This window comes from Cydia pomonella, chromosome 1 (assembly GCF_033807575.1).
Source record: "Cydia pomonella isolate Wapato2018A chromosome 1, ilCydPomo1, whole genome shotgun sequence".
NCBI classification, from domain to species: Eukaryota; Metazoa; Arthropoda; class Insecta; order Lepidoptera; family Tortricidae; genus Cydia; species Cydia pomonella.
This window is the reverse complement of record NC_084703.1, coordinates 31,404,054-31,427,865: the sequence shown is the minus strand read 5'-3', so window position 1 is coordinate 31,427,865 and position 23,812 is coordinate 31,404,054. Positions and strand designations below refer to the sequence as shown.

Sequence of the window (23,812 nt, the reverse complement as noted above, 5' to 3'; positions counted from 1 at the left end):
AAGTAGTTTTTTTTAATACGTCATAAAAATTAAAAAAAAAATTTTTTTTCATCAAACCCATACGTGTGGGGTATTTAGGGATAGGTCTTCAAAAATGATATTTAGGTTTCTAATATCATTTTTTTCTAAACTGAATAGTTTGCGTGAGAGACACTTCCAAAGTGAAAAAATGTGTGTCCCCCCCCCTGAAACTTCCAAAATAACAGAATGAAAAATCTAAAAAATATATATGATATACATTACCATGCAAACTTCCACCGAAAATTGGTTTGAACCAGATCTAGTAAGTAGTTTTTTTTAATACGTCATAAATGGTACGGAACCCTTCATGGGCGAGTCCGACTCGCACTTGGCCGCTTTTTTTTTTACAGCCAATTAAATTGAACCGTTTTTGCGATTTTCGAGGCGCTGTAAGTTTCTTCAAAATAAAATAATCCAAAAAGCAAAACATAGCGGCACAGATATTGATGATATTGAGCTTATTTGAAAAAATCATTGCTCTAGGTTAAAAATCCAGGGAGGAAACAGTCGAGAGCGTTTGTATGGAAAAATCGCAACTAGGAATTCCTCTAACCTATAATTGCTGAAAAAATTAAACAATTGTAGAATGTCAATTACTTTTAATTTTAGTCAAACAAATGCGTAATAATATATGCACAGGATTACTGCTTAACCGATACGTTTCGTGAAATAGCAACGCGAGCCGGGAAGACATATCACTACAGTAACTATTCTTATTATAGATCTTTAGAATGTACTGCAATGAGGTCGGTATCACGTCTAGACAAAATAAATTAATGGTTGTAATTATTACATAGGTACATCTCAGCCCACTCGGTGACACGTATCAGCTAACCAGCGCACCTGTAACAGGCACAGTAGAAAGCCGATAGCTAGGACAATGTAAACTCTAAATACAATGATGTAATCAACTAACGGATTTCTTAGTTTGCTTTATGCTGAGATAATACAAAAAATTGTATCCCTTTACAATAATAGCTCTCAATAACGAAAATAGGTATCATAATTGCAAAAATTATCACAGCCTCTTATACTACCTAATACAAAAATATCATTTATCGGTTGATGAACGGTTTTATTCATCAATCAATGGTATTTATCTCAGCATGAGAAGCTATCGATCTTCTACTGTACTTATTGGTTATGATAATTCTTTATAATCAAGATATTGATGTCAAAGTTATTAAACAACAAATAATCCATCGCCAGAAACCGCTACCTTATGGTAGCCAAATGTATGCATATTTATGAAAATAAGAGCCTTTTCTGCATCAAAAAATGTCCTTATAAAATACATTACATACGAAAAATATAAAAAGCAAGTATCTTAACAAAAGAAGTCAACGTCGAATGTATTTTCAGATGTGTTAGACAAGTAATAATGGCTGCAAGTCGAAATTAAACGTTTATATAAAAGTATATCACAGTAATTTATTTGTCAACCCCATTTTTTAAACGTGTGATCGAATAAAAATTTCCTGGCGGTAAATAGGTATAAACTTTTGCGTTCCTATAATATTCTTGATAAGTATTATCGTCTTTGAAGTTACTAAAACAATATTTTCAACATGTTTATATGATGAAGGATAAGAGGCGGACATAAAGGCAGCGTTACAGGCTACGGAAAATGACAATAAGGCGGAGTGCTCTACAAAACATATACGAGTAGTGGGCGGTAGAGGATAGCGGTGATGAGTAATAGGTACATACCTAGACGACTGGCACGAATAAGGACATTGTTTTCGATTTATACATTATTGTCATATAAAAAAATGTTTCATGAATAGTATCGCGTAGCAAAATCAAGCCCTTGGGTGGTCTAAGGCTACATTATTCTTGTATATTCACCCAGATCAGAGGGAAACTCCATCCGGATTTGACACTGACCAAACCCCAAGCTGGCGGAGCTGAGGGCCCAGCTATTCTAATTTAAAACGTCAAGGTACTTATCGATGACAAGCAAGCCCATGTCCGTGCCATAACAAATCTAGGTGTAGAAACAGTGAAACGAGGGGTACTAGGCGACGTGTGACAGCGCCATCTGCAACGCCTCCTTGTGCTCATTGCTCAGCTGCACCAGGCACGAGTTAAACAGTTCAGCATTGCTCTGTAAACAATTTGAAATAAATCAGAAACAATTTAATGGTAATAATTATTTTCCCGCTAATAATTTACATTAAGAGGAAAGGGTACGGCTGTTTCTCTATACAAACATAGTCCCCATTTTCCTCTCTGGATATTTATAAATATTTCTACATAAATTGATGTATATTATATTAATCAAACATAGGGGATGTTAGACTCGCCCACCGAAGGTTCCGTACTTTTTAGTATTTGTTATTATAGCGGCAACAGAAATATATTATCTGTGAAAATTTCTACTGTCTAGGTATAACGGTTCATGAGATATAGCCAAGTGACAGACGGACAGACAGCGGAGTCCCGTTTTACCCTTAAGTATGGAACCCTATATAATTTTTAAGAAAAAAAAACACTTCATTGAGGGAGACCGGTGAAAGAACGATTATTGTTGATTTGAGATTTCATACAACGAAATTAAAAAGACAGCGTCCTACGCCTAATTATGTAGAAAAGGAGGTAACATGTTGTTTTTTTGCCACTGCACCCACCTTGACACATTTCAGATTTGCCCTATGGTTGACTGGTAAGATACCTACCCGCAATAGGGTATTCGACTGTATTTAAGATAAATTATTTCAAACCATGCATGAAATAAAGCACCAGATTATTATTAAAAAAACTAAATAGGATAGAAATATAAAAATGTGCCTTGAAAACCTAACTGCTTAGCAAAGAGAACAAATTGCCAAACGTGAACTATGCATCATTGAAGAGTTCCGTTCTGTTCATCATCAGCAGTTCCACTTCATCAAATGTCACTTCTACAAATGAAAATACTTGGTTTGTTAATGAAAATACTAAGATCACTATATATATGCCTTGAACATTTGAGGAGTTCCCTCGAGTCCTCATGGACCCCATCGTCAGAACTTGAACTTGACAAAAATATGTCTTGAAAATCTAATACGCTTAACAAACACAGCGAAGAGGACGAATCGCCAAACGTGTACAATGCGTCGTTGAAGAGTTCCATTCTGATCATCATCAGCAGTTCCACTTCATCAAATGTCACTTTTTTAAATGTAAATGCTTGATTTGTCAAAGAAAATACAAAAATCACTATATGTATGCCTTTCACATTTGAAGAGTTCCCTCGATTCCTCATAGATCCCATCATCAGAACTGAGTTTTGACAAAACGGGACCAATCTGTATATATATAAATTCAAACATTGTATATCGCTTCAATTGTTGTTTACTCTGAGAGTACGTCTGAATGTCTGTCAAGTTAGACCAGTTTGACAGCACTGGCTCCCCTCGAATGCGGCTGACCACAAACAAACAACAACAAAACAATAAAATATGAACAAAAAAATATGTTTCAAAATCGGTTCAGAAATGACGGAGTTGTGGAGTAACAAAACATTTAAAAAAATAAACCGAATTGATAACCTCCTCTTCTGATTGATATACGATCGATAGTGTTAATATCCAGAGAGGGAAATGAGGACTGTGTTTGTATGAAAAGGCGATATCGCGCGGGTCCTCCACTTTCGTCTTAAAAGTACTTTCTTATAATTAATTACCGTATCTGAGCATTAAAAGATTTTAGATTTGCGATTTGTGTGTTACGTCACGTCATACAATATGTATGATGTGAGTATGACCATTGGCCGAGGTTTTCAATAAGCTGTTAAATGCGATGTTTTATTGAAAAAAGCTTTCATAAAATTACTATTATGTAAATGTAACCAAAATAATGTAAATGATAATATCGCCAGGTGACAAGCAAAACTCACTAAGTAATTATTAAAAAATAATTAACCAAAAATCAACCTTATTTAAGTAGTAAAATGGTTCATTATGGCTATGATATTATAATAATGATGTAATGTAATTTAATTTATTGGATATTTGAATTGTTTTGATTATTTTTATATTGTTTTATTTTACTGTAATTTAATTTGATTACGATTAAGTATATTAATTGTACTTCTATTGACATCGACTAATTATATGTTTGTATTACCCTTTTGACATGTAAAATTTGTAAATTTATCAATAAAGGAATATGAATATGAATACATATTGACTATAGGGACCGTGCGCGTTGGAGGGTCTGCCATCTTGTGGTCTGAATCGGAACCATAAACATGCAAATTTACACGTCACGTGTTTTCTTGTGCATAGTAGGTTCTGCCATCTTGTGGGCTACATCGGAACAATAAACATCACATTTACGCCTCTCGCCAAAAATCTGACGGCTCCTGTGCTGCCTCCTACAGTTCATGCACGCTCCCTATACCCTAATTCATAATAAAATTCCATCAAATCTACCAAGAAATGTCACTGTCACAATGACATCTGTCAATGTCACGCGTCGGTATGACGGGAAAGATGTGAACCTTTATGTAATAATCAAAAATATAAATGATTATCTTACTTAGGTGACAAACATAATAAATCCGTTTTTGTATGGAATACTGAAGTTACGTCAAAATATGCGACCGAAACCGGCAAAACGTTCCACTTTGTTGCTTGCCATAAGGACACCTTGGCAGGTTATTTGAAGATACAAGCAAATCTCGTCCTTATGGCAACCGACAAATATATATATATATATATATATTAACATCGAAGTATAGGCGACACATTTAACAAAATCCTGCATTTGTGTAGTTGGCAGCGTTTAATTAAAGGTATAGAAAATGGAGTCTGTAATTATTTATTCACTTTACGTACAAAATTACTTTCAAAAGTATCATCCTTAAGCACTTATAATGTATACAGTACAAGCCTTGCTCAGCTGGGGACTAGAGTATTTTTAAAACATGTTGGGTACGGTGATAGGTGTCATCTCCATACAATATATAATCTTAAAATCTAGCAAAATTGTATTTTTATGATATCTGTTCTTTCCTGATCACCCTTTCTGCTTGAAAAATACTATAAGTGACAGACGTCAGATGCCGAATGAAGTGACAAATTGACAAGCGAGTGTCATGGCCACCATAAATCCAGCATGGTATCCCATAAGGGCGTAGTACAATATCCTGTAATTATCGTTTTCGTATTTACTTTTTAAAGTATAGTAATACATGAATAATATATATAGCTTAAGACGAGAATTTAATTGTATTAAAACGGAATACCAAATGTGGTTTACACCTGAAGTATTACCAGTTCAAAACGAACATTTCTACCTCAAAATTAGTGTTGAGTTGCTCACTCGTGAGGCACCTCATTTGTACCACTCATTTTGTTAAATGGTCGCAGAACATCACACCCCATAGTCATACATCACTCCTCTATTAATTTTACTCATTTACTCGCGCGCATCACACACAGCTCTTACCAGACAAATAATTCAAACACTTCAAAATTTCAAAAATACTCTCAGCCTTTCTAACTCACTCGCATTCCTCACAACTCGCAAGAGAGTCGCGAGGCGCTCGGTGCTCGCCGACATTAAAAGGAAGAAATGAGTCATCGACGTCATCGTACTCATCGTCCACACTATCAACTGCCCAACTACAAACCTTATTGCAAGGACAAAATGTCCACCGAGAAATGAGTTGTGTTTGTACCATTCACTCGCCTCACTGTAACATCCCCTCAAAAATCCTTTCAAAATGAAACAATGAATTAGATTTCCCGACAGAGGGAGTGAGACAGACAAGCACCGTGCTTCAATAACACCTCATCGAAAATCCGTTAAAAATGAAACACGAAAGAAAACAAGCGTAAGCGTCGGCAAGCTTTCATACATATTACGCCATTTTGATCCTAGCATTAATAAGTTACTTGTCAAAATGGCGCGAAAAATCATCAGAGAAGCGAAAAAAGTTTATTCTCTCTGTTACACTTGTAAATTCATACGTAAGTGCGACAGCGAAGCAAAACTTCGTGGTTCGCGGTAGGCCTCCATATTTGTTAGCTATTATTGTACTAACGCGCAAACCAGTATAAGCTGACCTCAAGACTCATATTGCTGGTGTCATGTATAATCTGAATCAATTAGACTAGACAGTGAAATGGTTATTTAATAAGCGATTGAAATGAAATGTCAACCAAGTCTCACTGGGCATTTACGAAGCTTGCTTAGAAACAGTTATCGTTTAAGAGACCAAAATATTATTTAAATTATTGACATATAATACAGTGGCGTACACAAAATATGATATTTTACATTAGTTTATTAATAAAAAAGTAAATATAATTTGTATAGGTGAAATAAACATGTACATTTTAACGATTTGAATTAGTAATACTTTTTGTTAACGTACTTCGCATAGTATTTCGATCATTTATGATTTTGACATATTTATAGTACGAGAAACTCGAAAAAGTTGTTCGTAATCTTTAGTTGTATTTTATAAATCGTGATCAGTGACCATTCTTATAATTATGCCAAAATAACAATATATCAACATTGGTTTCGCGATAAAATATACCTGTGGGTCTTTCTATCTTTTGCATACAAAAATCAAGTGTACATTACACGCCGGTGGCATTAACGCGCGAACTTTATTGAGGTTTTCCTTTGTTATCATATTACAATGATATTATTACTGATAAATTATGAGATGGTAAGTTAGTAAAAAATATTGGATTTGATCTCCTTAGTTTGTTAATTGTTTGTTTGGTAGTTTATGGTTAGTATTTATTTCAATATATGAATGTTAAACTTAAAATGATATCAAGTAGCAAGGATTGATACTGAACAATCTAACAATAAAAATAATAAACTGCTAAATTAGAACAAGTTTCATAAAAGCATCAAATTAAGTTGCAATGTAGGATGTATTTACTTTATGTCCTTAGTTTGATTCTTAAATGTATGTCTTCGGTTGTTAAAGTTCTGTTTTTAACCTCCAGAATTGCACTCCAATTAAATATTTATGTGTATTTATAAAGGAAGTTTAGCAATGCCTAAATATGCATTTACATTAAATATGTTTTGCTGCCGTTGGAGTTGATGGAATAGTCGATGCTGCAAAACTGCTAGTACCTCTCCTCATTTGAAGACATTGTAACACCTCATTTTAGAGAATGAGGTACTAGACACAGTTTACCACTTTGGAAGTGTCTCTCGCGCAAACTATTCAGTTTAGAAAAAAACCGGCCAAGAGCATGTCGGGCCACGCGTAGTGTAGGGTTCCGTAGTTACTCTTCCGTCACAATAAGCTAAACTGGAGCTTAAAGTATAGTAAATTGTTAACCAAGGGATGAAACGGTACCTTTCACGCGAGTTAAACAAATAGGCAAATTTGCATAATCAGTACCAAATTAAAGTCTTTTTACTATGAAGGGGAAACTTTTTGCGATAACTCAAAAACAGCTAAACTGATCATGTCCGCTATAGTTTTCATTTAATGTCTTTCTTAAGCTTTACTTTCACGATTTTTTTCATATTTTTTGGACCTATGGTTCAAAAGTTAGAGGGGGGGGGACACATTTTTTTTTCGGAGCGATTATTTCCGAATATATACACTTTATCAAAAAATGTTTGTTGAAGACCCCTATTAGTTTTGAAAGACCTTTCCAACGATACCTCACACTGTAGGGTTGAAGCAAAAAAAAAAAATTCACCCCCACTTTACGTGTAGGGGAGGTACCCTCAAAAAAAAAATTTTTAGATTTTATTGTACGACTTTGTCGGCTTTATTGATTTATATATCCATGCCGAATTTCAGCTTTCTAGCACTAACGACCACGGAGCAAAGCCTCGGACAGACAGACATGGCGAAACTATAAGGGTTCTTAGTTGACTACGGAACCCTAAAAATGGTATTAGAAACCTCAATATTAATTTTTCTTCGGTAAACTTCAGAGATAAGGGGGAAATGGTTTTTTTTTGCACATTTTCCTGCATAAATTAATTTTTTCCACTACTAAAAAATAATAATAGTACATTACGATACAAGTGCGAAAAACAGGAAATTCGCAGCGAGTGGTGATAAATTAAAACACGAGTTGCGAATTACCTATTCGCACATGTATCGTACAACGTTTTACAGTACATATGGCCCTTCAAATGTTTGACACAGTAACGTAATATGCTGATTTTCGCACTAGTGGGGTAAAGTAGCACCATATGTACTGTAAAAAATTGTTTTGGAATGGGCAATTTGAGCTCTTTCAAATGATACCCCACTTGACCTAGTCTCTAGACTTTGAAATTTTGCCCCCTCTTCATATTGGGCATATCCCATAGTTATTGAAAATAAATAAAATAACAAAATAATACTTTCAATGGTTAGCATTGTTCATAACTATTCCAAATTTCAAACCAATAGCTTAAGTGGTTCTCGAGATATTTAACGGCGTGACGGACGGACGGACAGAGTCGCACCATAAGGGTTCCTTTTGTACCTTTTTAGTATGGAACCCTAAAAAGAATAAGGTGATTTTGCTGACCTGAATTTGCCTGAGTAGGGCAACCATTTGCGCATAAACGGGGTTGTCATCGGGCACGGCATCCCGCAGGAAGGCCTCGGCCAGCAAAGCGATGACCCGCTGTGGCGCGTCCGGCGCCTCCAGCGCCGGGTGCCCACTGGCGGCCAGCTCGCACAGCAGCGAGTACACGTGCGGCGCTTCCTCCGTGTCCTCTACCACTGGCAGCCATGTTAACCTACAATTTATATTTTGCTTTGTTACGATTCATTTCCTCTGGTATTTGATCACAAGTATTTTACATGTACTTTTTAATATATTGAAGTATAAAAGCGAGTGCTCTAATATTTAAATAAATTTTTTTTTTTTTTTTTTTTTTATACCACGACGGTGGCAAACAAGCATACGGCCCGCCTGATGGTAAGCAGTCACCGTAGCCTATGGACGCCTGCAACACCAGAGGCATTACATGCGCGTTGCCGACCCTTTAAAAACCTGTACACTCCTTTTTTGAAGAACCCCATACTGTAGCCCCTCGGGAAAACCTCGGCAGGAAGCTCATTCCACAGCCGAAGCGTTCGCGGGAGGAAATTCCTCTTAAACCGCACAGTACGCGACCATTTAGGTTCTAGGGTGTGAGGATGAACACCCTGCCGACGGCGAGCGGTGCGGTGATAGAAAGCGGCCGTTGGCATCATGTCAAACAATTCTTCAGAGCACAGCCCATTGTACAAGCGGTAGAACACACACAAGGAGGCAAAGTCTCTCCTTAGACTTAAAGGTTCAATACCGCTTGTGAGTTTGGGATCGTCGACGATTCGTACAGCGCGCCTTTGGACTGAGTCGAATGGTCCAAGCTGGCATGCGGGTGCTCCTGCCCAAAGGTGACAGCAATACTCCATATGGGGTCTGACTTGCGATTTATAAAGCAGCAGTCTTTGCCCCGGAGTAAAGTATCGCCTCGCTTTATTGAGCACACCCAGTTTTTTGGATGCCAGCGCAGCCTTTCCTTCCAGGTGGCTACGGAATTGGACGTCACTGGAAATGTCGACACCGAGGATCCCAATACTCCCTGATATGGTAAGGACTGAGCCTTGGAACTGTGGGACCACAGTAAATGGGGTTTTCTTAGCGGTAAACGCGCAAACTTGTGTCTTGGTGGGGTTGAATCGGACTAGATTGTCCCGACCCCACACCGAAACTCTGGATAGAGTACTCTCAATGTCCGACACAAGCTTTTCACGACTCTCCAGCACCACAGAACGAGGGATATTGGCACGGCCTGTGTAATAGGCATCCCCAGTACTGTCGTCCGCATAGCAATGAATGTCGTCGTTAGACAACATGTCATTGATGTGCAGCAAAAACAGCGTTGGGGATAGCACAGAACCTTGCGGAACGCCAGCGTTAATGTCCATGCTATCGGAGCAGCTTCCGTCTACTACGGCTCGTATGCGTCTGCCGGACAAAAAGCTAGCGATCCATTTGCATAGTCCCTCCGGCAGTCCATAAGATGGTAACTTCGATAGGAGACCCCTATGCCAGACCCCATCGAACGCCTTCGCTATATCTAGGCTAACTGCCAATGCCTCACCTTGACTCTCAATGGCCGAAGCCCAGCGGTGTGTGAGATACACTAGAAGATCACCAGTCGAGCGACCGTGGCGGAAACCATACTGGCGGTCACTGATCAGGTCGTGTTCTTCTAGGTATCTCAGGAGCTTTGCGTTAATTATACGCTCCATGACCTTTGAGAGAAGAGAGGTAATAGCGATAGGCCTGTAATTCGATGGGTCCGATCTGTCGCCCTTTTTAGGCACAGGGTGCACAAGGGCCGTCCTCCACGAAGATGGAACATGCCGTTTCTTGCTGGAGAGTGTGAAAAGGCGCGCCAACACGGGACATAACTCAGGAGCACACTGCTTAAGTACAATCGCTGGTATGCCGTCTGGCCCGCTCGACTTATGAACGTCCAGCGATAGCAACTCCCGCCGAATATCCCTCTGCGTGAATGAGATCTCTGGCATGGAGTATACGCACCGCGGGATGGTGGGCGGCACGGCGCTACCGTCATCGCTCAGGGTCGAGTTTGAGGCAAAGAGAGTACCAAGAAGATCGGCTTTCTCCTTTGCACTATGGGCCAGATCACCATCAGCTTTCCGCAGTGGTGGTAAGGACGACTGACAAAAATTTCCCTCGGCAGCTTTGGCAAGCGACCAGAACGCGCGACTCCCAGTGGGGTAGCCCGCTAGTTTCTCACCAATTCTGCCGACGAAATCGTATTTAGCCCTGGCAATGGCTCTCTTACTGGACCTCGAGGCAGCGTTTAATTTGCGTTTCACATCAGAAACGTTCGGATCCTTATTAGCTACGGCCTTGGTCCAAGCCCTGTAGGCGGCTTGCTTGCGAACTGTAGCTTCTTTACAGGGCCGATTAAACCAAGGACGTCTCTTCGCTCCCGCAGCTATTACCGAGTTGGGAATGAAACAATCCATTCCCATCAGTATTGTCTCGGCGACATTGGCTGCGCAGGAGTCAGGATCTTCTGATGTGAAACAGAGCTGCCTCCACGGGTACGACGCGTAGAATTCACGCAATCCATCCCAATCTGCTGACTTATACTGCCACACGCGTCGCGAGCTAGTTGGCCGTGGTGGATCGGGCCGCGCGCCTGGTACCCGAGTCTGGACGAGACAGTGATCGGATGAACCGAGAGGCGCGTTCACTGAAACGGAATATCCGTCCGGACGTGAGGTCAGCAGGAGGTCCAGTAGAGAGCTTGTATGGTCCTCGATATCTGGTATTCTCGTGGGAGAACGTACCAGTTGCGAGAGTCCATAGGCCAGAGAAAATTCGTGAGCAGACCTTCCCGCGTGGTCAGTGGACCGGGAACCAAGCCACTCAATGTGGTGGGCGTTAAAGTCCCCCAAAATCACGAGCTCTGCGGAAGGGTACTGCTCGAGAAGTCTGTCAGCCGTTAATTGTAGGTGCTCGAAGAGCCGAGTCGTCTCCGTGTTGCCGCTGTGAGACCTGTACAGGCACGCGTAGACACGAGTGTGGCCGCTGGTCCCTGTCTTCATAGGCATGAAGGCGGCGACAGCAGACATCCTGCCGGGCGTACATACACACACCGGCGTGTCTCATGAACTTGTGTTCCAGTGTATAGCCGGGGTACAACAGGTATGAAATGTCCGCCGGGCAGGATATCTGTGTCTCCGTTAGAAAAAGAATGGTCGGCTGCGCAGATTCTAGGTGGTAATGGACTGCGCTTAAATTTGAATGCAGTCCCCTGATATTACAGAAGTCCACTTGCGTGGAAGGGGATGCCGCCGAGAAACCGTTTCTTTTCTTACTCTTATTTGCCATTTTTTTTTTAAGTGTACAATGAGGATTCGGCGTGTTGACGGCTTAGAGGACAAGATAATGGAACAAATCTGCCAAAAGGTTATGTAGGGTATTGCGGTCCACAGGCGCGGCGTACGGAAGGGCCCCCGGTCCCCCCCTGTTACAGCAGCCGGGTCCACTCCGGTCTCCTTCTCCGGCACGACTACTACAACAGGGATTTTGCGCGAGGTTGGTGGTTCAGCCTCCCAGGGCGGAGATTAAGTAGTCCCTGGGTTCGGGAACCCTACTGACCTGCGGGCGGCCAGCGGACAGCCGTTTCACCGGGTCTCCCTGATAGCCGCGCCTGTACTCCGCGCCCACACATACCAATTGCAGTATTAGGAGTTCCGTAGGTCCCCCGTCGTCAACACGCCACATCCTCGTTGAGCTCTGGCAACCTTACTCACCGGCAGGAACACAACACTATGAGTAGGGTCTAGTGTTATTTGGCTGCGATTTTCTGTAAGGAGGAGGTACTTCCCCAGTTGGGCTCTGCTCTGGAATAGAAATGGCATCCGCTGAACTGTGCCCTACCACACAAAGCGGGATGACAATTACTGTGCCCATACCTCTCTTTTGGACGTAGTTTAAGGACATACCCGGGTCCAGATGCAAATGATAACAATTTAAAAAAAAAACCCTTACCAATGCCTAATAATTTCATCCCTGTTGATTTTAGAATGATTGTATTTGATTATTTTAGTGACCGCAGATATAGCATTTTCGGTTGCGTTAACTTTTTCAACGGAGCGGGCGTCGGGCTCAGCGACGATAGCTGCGAGTTGCGGGACTGCCCTCGCGCACGCGTCTGCGAACTGTGGGCCACCAAACTGCGCCAGCACTCCGCAACCGTACGCCGCCGCTTGCCGCACCTCCGCCTCGGCAGAGCAGAGACCATTTAGCATCGGCTCGAGGAAAATGTCTTGGTACTTTACACATGCCGGACCTGAGACAAGAGCAATGTCAAACATAAACAGAAATTAGGGAATTACTCGTCAAAGGAATATCACATAATAGGTACGAGTATGTAATCATATATCGAATAAAGCATACCTCCAAACTCGATGACGTCATCGAATATACAAATAGCCCATTGGCGGTCAGAGTACGGGCGACCGGGCGCCATGAGCCCCACCAGATGCGGCAGGAGTGTGTCTAGGTGCGGGAAGAAGCTCTCGCGGTACGCGGAGAGCAGCGCGTGCAGCACGTCGGCCACTCGTGACAGCCCGTACACATCCTCGTTGTCCTCGTCAGCTAGTTGCTCTTCTACCACCTGTCATGTTGTTTGTCATGTAATTGTCATCTTTACTTACAATAAAGGTTCTAATGATGTTGAATACTGATTTGATTAACCTTTCTTATCCCGTTATTTTTGAAATTGAACGCAGCGAACTTGACCGGATGAGATGAGCTTAAGGATCGGCCGCCAACCTCTATTTCCTACAATTATGTAGGTGGTGGTGTTGAAGTGCCCAAAATGCGCTCGGAAAGGGTCTAGCCGCAATCCTATAGTGAAACTGCCCCTGGCTGAAATGTATGCCTTTCTTAGAAGCGTTAATTGGTCTTATTATAAGATATCATTTTACAATATTTCAAGCCTGGAATCCCCTTGGTTTGGATAAAAAAAAATATATACATAAAATCTTTTTTAATTTTTCTAAGCTAAAGTAATGGTTAGATTTCTTTGAAATTCGGATTATACATGGCACTAATAGCAATACATTTTCAAAAAAAAATCAAGGTTCTAACTTATTTACAAAAGCCTAAAAAAATATTTTTTTTTGTTTAATTTTTTTCTATTATTATTTACAAGAGGGCGACAACCTCAATTTTTAGGTATTTAATGCACAATACAATATTGTATGAAATATATTTTTTTTATAAAAATCCATAAATATAAAAAAAATTAAACAAAAAAAAAATTTTTTTTGGCCTTTGTAAATAAGTTAGAACCTTGATTTTTTTTTGAAAATGTATTGCTATTAGTGCCATGTATAATCCGAATTTCAAAGAAATCTAACCATTAGTTTAGCTTAGAAATATTAAAAAAGATTTTATATATTTTTTTTATCCAAACCAAGGGGATTCCAGGCTTGAAATATTGTAAAATTATATCTTATAATAAAACCAATTAACGCTTCTAAGAAAGGTATACATTTCAGCCAGGGGCAGTTTCACTATAGGATTGCGGCTAGACCCTTTTTTATATTATTTACAAGAGGGAGACAACCTCAATTTTTAGGTATTTAATGCACAATACAATATTGTATAAAATATATTTTTTTATAAAAATCCATCTGTGGCAACAAGATAAAAATGTCTTACTAATGCAGGCCATTCGTCTTACGACCATTAACCGTAAAATACAGATACATTCTTGGCATATGTCTAAGAAGGTATATAGATGCTTCATAAAGTATGATGGCGAAAAGACTGGAGTAGAAGCAATCGATCAATATTGTTGTGAATGTGCGAATGGGTTAAGAACAGTAGGTTGTTGTTCACATGTAGCGGCAATTATATATTACTTGTCGTATGGCAGATTTTTATCCAGAATTCCGCGGCCTAGCCATAATCTCTTGCGTTACCGGTATGTTTACTCTACAACATTTCACTTAGGTCTGGGACCTTACCAAAAATTTGGAAAAAATCCATAATTGTGCCTATTTTTAAAAGCGGTGATAAACATAATATTAGGAACTACCGTGGCATTTCCAAATTATCAGTACTTCCTAAACTATTTGAAAAAATAATTTATGACACGCTCTACCCAACAATAAGACCGATGTTAATAACACAGCAGCATGGCTTCATTAATAAACGGTCAACAGAGTCTAATTTGTGTGAGCTACTTGATTATGTTCTGAGCGCAATGGACAAGAATTATCAAGTTGATGCTATCTATACCGATTACTCAAAGGCTTTTGATAAAATCTCACACTCGGTTTTACTAAAGAAACTTGAAATGTTCGGTATTCATGGTGACTTGTTGCGTTGGCTCACATCGTACTTACGGGATAGAACTCAAGCAGTTACTATTAAAGGGTACACATCTAGTTTTGTGCCTATTACGTCAGGGGTACCGCAGGGCTCGCATTTAGGACCACTACTATTTAACATATATATCAATGATGTGATTAACTGTTTCTTAAATTCTAAAGTGTTACTGTATGCTGACGATACTAAGATATTTACCGTTGTGAAGTCCGAGGCTGATTGCGTCAATTTGCAGGATGACCTTAATAGATTAAACAACTACTGTTTATGTAATAACCTATATTTAAACATAAATAAATGTTCAATTATTACATTTACGCGGAAGCTTAACCCTATAACCTTTAATTATACCATTGGAAACCAACCACTCACTAGAGTTACTGAGGTGAGAGATTTAGGAGTATATTTAGACAGTGAAATTCAATTGGTTTCACATATAGATAAGATAACATCTAAGTCTTATAAAATGCTTGGTTTCATATTTAGGCAAAGTAAAGATTTCAAAAACCCCAAAACGTTACTTCTTTTATATAATGCATATGTAAGGTCATATTTGGAATACGCATCTACAGTTTGGAGTCCTCACTTTTTGGTACACATTAATTCATTAGAAAGTATTCAAAAAAAATTTCTTAATCGTATGAAGTATAAATTCAAATCCTTTAAGCCTGAGAAATTTGAGTCCTTACAAGTAAGAAGAGAAAAGCGGGATGTAATTTTCTTGTACAAATTATTAAATAATTTAATTGATTCGGAAGATCTTCTCAGCAAGGTGTTATTTAGATGTCCTACGTCTCGTACGCGGTCCACTGCTTTGCTATCCGTTCCATTTACTCGCAAAAAATATGTAAACAACAAATTTTTAGCAAGATCATGCAATATTTACAACAAGAAATATTCACACATTGATTTGTTCCAGCATAAGTGTAATAAATTTGTTTCTGTCACCAAACAAACAAAAAAAAAAAAAAAAAAAAACAAATCATAACAAAAAAATGGTAATTCCGTTATCTACTTCGTAGCTCGTAATAAAATTGTTAGCTTGTCTTGTATTGTTATTGTAATTGTACCTATTATTAGAAATTTCAAAGTCTAAATAAAAATTGTGCTTGTTATTTTCAATATTCTAAAGTATGCTTGTTATAATTGTTAATCGTGCTCGAGTATTATCTTATTTACTAAATGTAACTGTTAAATTCAACTTTAAATTAAAAATACCCAAATATTGTACTTTTTTTCGGAGCAAAGGAATTTTGTATTAGCTGTAAGTGGAAACTGTTTTGGCTTATGTTCTAACTTTATCTTGTACCTTATTGTATTATTATGTGCTGTATGTTTCCCAAATAAAAAAAAAAAAAAAAAAAAAAAACTCTGTGCACTGTTCAAGACCGAAGGTATAAATGTTAGTATTAATACAGACAGTGACGAGGATGAGTAATTATAAGTGTTATGTTTAGGTGTAAATTGTAGGATTTTAATAAAATGTGCTTTACTTTTTTAGTTTCTTTTGATACGTAATATTTTTTTAAGGCAGTATTGCGTATGTCATAATAGACCTCAGCTTCGCTTCGGCCGATAATTACATGTGTTCTGAGACATTTCTTATTTTATTGGCCTCGGTATGTAATCTACTATTGCTGTACGTAAACAACTACTACGTAAACATTCCTATTATGAAATACGCAATACTGCATTAAAAAATATATACCTACTTAGTGTAAACAATTTTCTGCTCGACTAGCTGCTGCTCGTTGATACCTACTAAATGGTTGTAAAGGCGGAAGTACACAATGAGCCAAATACGTTGGCCCAATGTGTAACCTACAGACGCCTTAAGTCGAATGGCCTGCATTAGTATGACATTTTTACCTTGTTGCCACAAATGGATTTTTATATAAAAAAAAAATATTTCATACAATATTGTAGTGTGCATTAAATACCTAAAAATTGAGGTTGTCGCCCTCTTGTAAATAAAAAAAAAAATTAAACAAAAAAAAAATTTTTTTAGGCCTTTGTAAATAAGTTAGAAACTTGATTTTTTTTTGAAAATGTATTGCTATTAGTGCCATGTATAATCCGAATTTCAAAGAAATCTAACCATTAGTTTAGCTTAGAAAAATTAAAAAAGATTTTATGTATATAATTATATTTTTTTATCCAAACCAAGGGGATTCCAGGCTTGAAATATTGTAAAATGATATCTTATAATAAGACCAATTGACGCTTCTAAGAAAGGTATACATTTCAGCCAGGGGCAGTTTCACTATAGGATTGCGGCTAGACCCTTTAGTAGGAGGGTTGGGTACGCGAGCCATCTACACGGTGTTTTTTTAAAGTCCGTTAATTTTAAGGGTGCATTCCTGAGTAAATTAAGTAACTTTCTTTATAGGCTAAACATCAAGAAGGTATAGAGGGAAATGCATGGAACACAATAGTCTTCTTGATCATATTTAAATAATAAACTTTGCAGGAATTCGGCTAGCTTCTGAGTTAATGCCAATTGCCAAGAGAGAAAAATCAAACATTTACAGTACATATGGGGCTATTTTATAGCACTAGTGCGAGAAGTAGCATATTACGTTACTGTGTCGAACATTTAAAGGGCCATATGTACTGTAAAACGTTGTACGATACATGTGCGAATAGGTAATTCGCAACTCGTGTCGATTTAAAACACTCCCTTCGGTCGTGTTTTAATTTATCGCCACTCATTTCGAATTTCCTATTTTTCGCACTTGTATCGTAATGTACTATTTTATTGTTACTTAATGCTAAACGCCTTTTTGATGGCGATGTTGCTACTATGGGAGTTAGTCTAATATGTAGACTAATATTCTCATTCATAGATGTAAATAATAAATTAATAGTTTAAAAAACACGCTTATGATACGATATTCCATCATGGAATGCCAGTGCCTATCTTCCGGCTTCATCATGAGACCTTGAAACCTAATCGTGGACAAAGTTCATTACAAGACTTTTCTAACAAATCCAAACATAGCTGATACAATGTTCCATCATGAAGTTCCAATTCATATCTTCCGGCTCCATCATCAGATCAGTTCGACAGTACCATTTTATTGTATTGTCATCAGAACTACATACAGCTGCCAATTTTCATGACGATCGTAGTCCTTGGAAGATGATTAAATTAGTTACCTTGGATTCCATTACATAGTTACATACAGATCGACCTAATAAAAGCGTGTTAAAAAGTGACAAATAACACTAGGTTTTCCAAATAAAAAGTAAAAAATCATTTTAAGGGCAGGTTTAGTAATAACATTTATTTTTTATGTACGTTAAAAAAACCGAAAAAATTAAATATGTTTTTGGCGAAATTGACCTAAAACTCGTAAATAATTTTCCTTTTATTGGCCTCAGAAATGCGTCGTGATACACTGTGTACATACTTATATACCATACAAAACATCCATAACTCAGAAACAAAAATTGTGATGTATTATAATAATACCTCGTCATAATCTTCGTCCGCACGCTTTTGTCTACGTTCCGTGGCGCGCTCAAAATGCTCGGTTAGCAACTTATTGAGGATGCGAAGCACTTCTGCCATTGTCTCTTCACCCAGACAACCAGTGCCCAAGAGTTCTATGCACTGTAACATAATATGCAATGATTTACAATTCTCTTTATCCACCTCAAGTCTTTTCTTTTTCAAAGTATTTTGACAAACCAACCTTGGCCAAACTGTTAAGAAGTTCGACTTGTACTTCTTGCTCTGGTTCAGAATCAATAGCTTTAAGCAGTTCTGGCAGAATGTACGCCCACATGCCCTCGATATACTGATGTCCCCTGATGCGTGCGCACTCCAGCAAGTAGGGCAGAGACTCGGCGGCCGCCGTGCGTACTCCGTCGTGGAAGTAGAACTTCAACATCGGCACCATTAGTTTGACGACGTCCTCGGCGTACTCCGCAAACGCTTCCTTCAGCTCGCGAGCGTAGCACACGAGCATGTCGCACGCGGAGGCTTTATCTTCAAGGCCTACAAGAATTTAATAACTAATTATGCTTATAAAAAATATGTAACTAGGAAAAAACAAAGCAGTACAAGGTGACTTGATAAAATTGAATACATTATAGTTGTAAATCACCTGTATAGGATTTTAATTAGTGTTCAAATGTATAGAGGGCTATTATCTGTTTACTATCTGACTTCCGTCCTATGAAGGTTGGTGTTAGCGAAATCCTCTAATTGGCTACTTGACCGTTTTTTGAATATAATGTCAAACGATCTTGATTTTCCTGAGGATCAAATGTCTATATAGGACTCATGGTATTTAATTAATGGTAAATAATTGATATTGCATATTTTGGCAGTGACACACCTCTAAACTAAAGTGTGCACGTAACAATATGCCCGCCTTACGAAGACAGGTGTCGAGAGTACCTGCAGTTTTGATGCCAAAGTTCTGCTGCTCCCCAAGGGAGATGAAGTGCCAGTCGAGGTTACCCTCGATGGTCTCGAGGTCGTCGTTGTCGAGCAGCGCCACCTCCGGCTTCATGGCCGCAGTGCGCATCACTGGTTCCATTACCATGGGGAGGTACTGGGCGAAGTTCTTGCCTAAAATTAACAATATTACTGTTTAGCTCTGTTTTAATTAAAAACATTGTGATAAAAATATACGTGAAGTTTCACATACCCATAATCCTGCAAATACGTGACCACGCTGAAATAAGGAATGAGGTCTGCGGGTCATCAGCAGGCAGCTGCTCGCCTTCAGAGTGGGTCTTCAGAAGGAGATCCATTACATCAGAAGCATCCGCTAAGAATTTTTCTTCACCTACAGCCAAACCTGTGATGCAAGAATGTTTTCAAGTCAATATGGGTACATCTAGATTTCAAAAGGCGCATGAATCAAAACCCAGTCATTGCAAATAAATAAATAAAATACCAACTGTTTTTGCTACCAATTAGGTTCACTATGACTATGATGTAGTAATGGGTGTGAGAGTCCTGACATGTACATTAACATGAGAGCCATTGTCACACTTAGTGGATGTGCTACAACGGAAAAAAAGCTACTTTGCCGCATACATATCTACATCGTCGATTTTTGGTACACAGGTACTTTAGACCAAAACATTTAATTGTTCCACTAATTCCTAAAAATCCGCCCCTTGGGGGGAGTAATAACGTCATCGACTTTTTGTATGGGATTTTGATTCTCAAAACCTATCGTGTGGGTATCAAATGAAAGAACATTATGAGACGATTATAGAAATATACTACACTCTTACCTTTGAGCCACCTGTTTTCCAAAAATCTAAAAAACATTTTCGAAACATGCCAAATTTGGGCTCCCCAGGTGAGATGTGGCTCGGTGATTTTTTCCAAAACACTTGGTACACAGGTACTTTAGACTTACAACTTTTAATTTCTCCGCTGGTTCCTAAACCCCCCCCCCCCATAGGAGGGAGAGGGGGGGGGGGTTATTACTTCATCAATATTTGTATGGGATTGGTTTTTTTCACACGATAGGTTATGAAAAATTTCAAGTCCCATACAAAAATTTTATGACGTCATTACTCCCCCCCTAAGGGGGTAGTTTTAGGAACTGGTGGAAAAATTACATGTTTTGGTCTAAAATACCTGTGTACCAAAAATCGTCGATGTAGATATGTATGCAGTTTTTTCCGTTGTAGTACATCCACTAACTGACATTGCACAGATTAACAAAATATAACTAGAGTCAGACAAAGATAAATTGGCAGCGATTTTGATAGCCCAGCCTGTGCAAGTGTTGAGTAAACGTCATAATTTCATAGAAGTTTGACGTTTATAATAACACTTGCACTGTCTGGGCTATCAAAATTACTGCCAACTTATCTTGGTCTGACTCTAAATATGAAACAATAATTTTATTGACTCTTACCAATAAGACTAACACATTCAATGGTTTTCCCTCGAAGCAACTTCAGCTCTGCAGTAGTCGCATTAGCGATAATATATTTAAGGCACGGCATGAAACGGTCGTAATACGGCACAAAATCTTTCTCTACTGTGTCAGCAATAGAAGCAATTGTAGTCACAATTTGTTCAAGCACGAGTTTTCTGCCATGTTCAATCAACTGAAACAGAATTCTTAGCTTTGTATGCATGTCTAATTATTTCACTGAAGATTTGATATATTACAAGCATATCATAATAGTGATTTTCTCAAATAAGATACAGACTAAAAACCGGTGACCTATAAGTTTTATGAACGTCGCGGCGGAACACAAGCTCATTTTCCTTGCTCGTCAATAATTTTAATCCATTGCTAAAGCGCCCGCGGTATTATGTTTCGTAACCTATTATTATGAATGCATGTTTGAGAATGTATGTGTAGGAAGTGATTTAGGTTGTATCTTAAACATCTCCAGGTAAATGATTTATATTAGCAATTTAAGTTTGCATTTAGGAATGTTCAACTAAGATGCATACAAATTTAAATGTTTGTAACAGATATAGCGAGTCGTCTAAGGAGAAAACTCAGGGTTTCTGTCACATTTAATCTCCCAATGCTATGGAAGTGATGCACCTAAGAATATTAGTGTATCACTAACGAACACTGGGACAGCTACAATAATGAGTATTCTTACCTCTTTAAACTTAGCAGTTAAAATTGCTTCCAACTTGTTCATCAATGGATCCAAATACAGAGTTAAAATTGGTTTTGGGCAATCTTCACTGAAGTTAACCAAAGCAGCAGCAGCATGAGCCTGTTAGGAAGGAAATAAATCACTATTTTAAACACTTGCATTATTAACACATTGTAGACTTTTGCAAGTGATTTATTATTATTAACAATACCTGTACACGCGGGTTTGCATTGTCGTCAAGTACCGGGAATAGTCCCGGAACAACTTTGTCATGGAATTTTTTCTCAAATACTGGCGCAAAATCCGTTGACATCTGCCCCACAGCATTACAAGCAGCGTAACGCACGCGGGGATGCTGCAAACAAAAAATCTAGGTCATTTCACAAGCAGCATAGTTATTATGTCGTAAAATCACAGAATAAACGCAAAGAAGCTTACAGGATCAGCCAGGTAGTTGAGTACTGCAGATACAACTTGGTCAAGCATCTGTTCCATTTGCTTGTGGCAGCCTTCGCCTGCGGAGGAGACCGCCATGAGCGCCGCGTGGCGCCGCCGCCAGTCCTCGGACTGCAGCATCACGGGCACCGCGCTCACAATTAGCCCAAGCATTATCTTTCCGCCGAGACCGCAACACATGCGATCTAGTGCCGATTCGGCTACTACGTTGTTGCTGGAATATCAAGGGCTATGTTAAGACATCAATATTTGTACTGTACATGATTGGTGGATACAAATATGCCCAGTACAAATGTTAGCAAGGGACTGACATCCAAATGAATATGAATCATAATAATGCTAATTATCTTGTTTTTTAGTTTGTGATGCAGCCTATAAAGAAATCTTACATTACACTTGAAGTTTTCACAAAGCTAAAAAAAGAGGGTTACTTCTCATTGTCGTCGTCAGCGACTTCATCCTCCATGGCCCACTCGGGCTCGTCCTCGATCTCGCACATCATCTCCAGCACGAGCGGCGTGAGCATGCGCACCGCCATGGGCACCTGCTTGCGCACCATCGCCGGCGCGGTCTCGCACAGTGTTACCATCACTTCTAAAGCGAGCTGCCTCCACGTATCTTCTTGATCTTTGTCTCCAACCATCTATCAAGAGGAAATATATTGTCTGTTTTATACAACTACTTACTGCCTAGGCCTAGCTTTATACATAGTTCTCTTTGAATTCTGCTTTCAAACCTCTGACGCAAAAAGGGTCAAAAGGGCAAAGGGACGCAAAGAGGGGTGTTATATGTTTGACGCCAGTCCTGTCAGTGGTATCGTAGCCCTAGCACCCTACAACGAATGGGCCGATTTCGTTGCGTTTTCTTACGAGAAAGCGAGTTTTCTTGCAGTGGTTCTTTGCTATGTTTCATAGAAATCGTTCCAGCACTTTGAAGAGTATCAACTCTTTTCCAGAATTATGTAAGGCATTTTTGGCATAAAATTAATTTTGTTCGCATATTAATTAAGTGTAGGGGGTTTTTATACATTTTTAATGTAATAGTTATTCTATTTATACATGTGGGATGAAAAGTAAGATTTACTAGGATTAACAAAATCTTTCTAGCATTTTTGGCTGTTTGTAATAAGACTAATCAAAAATGAACAGTATGAAATGCATCAGCTTATATGAACATGAACATTTTAACAATGCCATGCAGAACTATATAATTAAAATAAGCAATCCATGAAGTTGTACATTACAAACCTTTATGGCTACTTGAGAAATGTTATCGAGTTGTGGTCGTAAAAATTTCGGTGCAGACTCTGCCAGTTCAATCAACACTTTCAATGCTGAATCATCTTCAGCCTTCTCCATTGAGTGGACGACAACCTGTAATATATAAATATTTAAAGTAAATCCACGAATAGTATTTGTTCAAGTACAAGGTAATATGCAAGTGTGACATATGTGCTCAAATTGATTGATGAGCTCAGCGGCATTCGACCGGGCTGTTCAGTAGGAGGACAGTGTTTCAATAACATCAGCTATGCTGATGATATGGTATTACTTAGCCCTTCGGTTTGCGCACTTAAGTTACTGGTCATCTCATATGTGAAAGATACGCGGCGGCACATAGCCTCAGGTACAATTCTAATAAGACTGAGTTATTAATTTTCAAAGCCGGCACCGGCTGTATGTTTTACAGCATAGTACCACCAGTCATGTTAGGGAGTGTTCAGTTGAAATTAGTAACACAGTTTAAGTACTGGGAGGATTAAGTAATGTCACTCTGTCTCCAAATGATGGACATTGACGTAGAGAGGGAGCGCAGGGAACTATCACCGAAAATTTTGATCTGCAGGTTTGCAAAATGCACAACAAAAAACATTA

At 38.8% G+C, this 23,812-nt stretch overlaps 1 protein-coding gene across 1 annotated transcript in view; it reads right to left on the bottom strand.

The window, feature by feature from the left end:
- Positions 1-600: 600 nt before the first annotated feature.
- Positions 601-23,812, bottom strand: part of LOC133528493 (importin-5) — a 44,502-nt gene continuing 21,290 nt past the window's right edge. Inside the window, exons 5-18 of the mRNA XM_061865885.1 lie at positions 23,186-23,311; positions 22,370-22,581; positions 21,921-22,152; positions 21,694-21,837; positions 21,483-21,602; positions 20,774-20,969; positions 19,541-19,693; positions 19,288-19,461; positions 18,578-18,882; positions 18,355-18,495; positions 12,936-13,155; positions 12,528-12,828; positions 8,523-8,736; positions 601-2,128 (exon numbers count right to left, since the gene is read on the bottom strand). Coding sequence (XP_061721869.1) covers positions 2,039-2,128; positions 8,523-8,736; positions 12,528-12,828; positions 12,936-13,155; positions 18,355-18,495; positions 18,578-18,882; positions 19,288-19,461; positions 19,541-19,693; positions 20,774-20,969; positions 21,483-21,602; positions 21,694-21,837; positions 21,921-22,152; positions 22,370-22,581; positions 23,186-23,311 — 2,628 coding nt within the window. The 3' untranslated portion in view covers positions 601-2,038. The remainder of the gene's footprint in view (positions 2,129-8,522; positions 8,737-12,527; positions 12,829-12,935; positions 13,156-18,354; positions 18,496-18,577; positions 18,883-19,287; positions 19,462-19,540; positions 19,694-20,773; positions 20,970-21,482; positions 21,603-21,693; positions 21,838-21,920; positions 22,153-22,369; positions 22,582-23,185; positions 23,312-23,812) is intronic.